The sequence below is a fragment of the Felis catus genome, chromosome D1 (assembly GCF_018350175.1).
Source record: "Felis catus isolate Fca126 chromosome D1, F.catus_Fca126_mat1.0, whole genome shotgun sequence".
In the NCBI taxonomy this organism is placed as follows: Eukaryota; Metazoa; Chordata; class Mammalia; order Carnivora; family Felidae; genus Felis; species Felis catus.
The window spans coordinates 82,274,628-82,276,031 of NC_058377.1; the positions used below are offsets into that span (position 1 = coordinate 82,274,628).

The 1,404-nt window shown below is 45.4% G+C and overlaps 1 protein-coding gene across 1 annotated transcript; it reads right to left on the minus strand.

Annotated features, from left to right (window-relative positions):
• Positions 1–389: 389 nt before the first annotated feature.
• On the minus strand, positions 390–1,133 carry BDNF (brain derived neurotrophic factor). Its single transcript, NM_001009828.1, is given in 1 exon segment — positions 390–1,133. A coding segment is annotated over 1 exon segment (744 nt).
• Positions 1,134–1,404: the final 271 nt, after the last annotated feature.

Sequence of the window (1,404 nt, forward strand, 5' to 3'; positions counted from 1 at the left end):
TGTTTTGGTTCAAATTTTTGTTGGTTTTTTTTTTTTTGTCTGTTTTCTGAAAGAGGACAGTTTATTATCAATTCACAATTAAAGCAGCATGCAATTTATTATTATTTTTTTTTAAACTTTTTACGTTTTCAATTCTTGGCAACGGCAACAAACCACAACATTATCGAGGAATGAAATGCAGACTTTTTAAAGTTGTGCGCAAAATGACTGTTTCCCTTCTGGTCATGGATATGTCCAATAAATAGATTGTAGAACCACTGTACTGTATAAACTTCATTTATACATGCAGTTCATAAAATTATTTTTTCTTAACTGAATAATTTACCCTGTTATGTATATATACAAATAGATAATTTTTGTCTCAATATAATCTATACAACATCAATCCACTATCTTCCCCTTTTAATGGTCAATGTACATACACAGGAAGTGTCTATCCTTATGAATCGCCAGCCAATTCTCTTTTTGCTATCCATGGTGAGGGCCCGCACGTACGACTGGGTAGTTCGGCACTGGGAGTTCCAATGCCTTTTGTCTATGCCCCTGCAGCCCTCCTTTGTGTAACCCATGGGATTGCACTTGGTCTCGTAGAAGTACTGCTTCAGTTGGCCTTTCGATACAGGGACTTTTTCAAGGACGGTGACCGTCCCGCCCGACATGTCCACTGCAGTCTTTTTATCTGCCGCTGTCACCCACTCGCTAATGCTGTCGCACACGCTCAGCTCCCCGCGGCGGGCAGGGTCAGAGTGGCGCCGGACCCTCATAGACATGTTTGCAGCATCCAGGTAATTTTTGTATTCCTCAAGCAGAAAGAGGAGAGGAGGCTCCAAAGGCACTTGACTACTGAGCATCACCCTGGAAGTGTATAAGTCCGCGTCCTTACTGTTTTCTTCATTGGGTCGACCTTTCTGGTCCTCGTCCAACAGCTCTTCTATCACGTGTTCAAAAGTGTCAGCCAAGGATGTCAGGCCTCTCGACCCTGCCTTGGGCCCGTTCACGCTCTCCAGAGTCCCATGGGTCCGCACACCTGGGTAGGCCAAGCTGCCTTGTCCTCGGCCGTTGGCTTCTTTCATGGGGGCAGCCTTCATGCAACCGAAGTATGAAATAACCATAGTAAGGAAAAGGATGGTCATCACTCTTCTCACCTGGTGGAGCTGCAGGGAAAAAACAGAAACAGGACACAGAGCCAGTTAGCACTTTCTTTCGCAGGGATGCGCTGTGGCCATCGGACTGTGATTCCAGGCCATTCTGCGGGGGCAAGGATTTTATGCACTGGTGATGAACTCTAGTTGCATCAGACACACGTTAGCGTCAGTCGTGTGCTCTGTGTGGCGTTTACACCCAAGGTTAGATGGCTTCTACATAAGTGAAAAAAACTGTGGCTGCAAGTTCTCCCTTACCAGC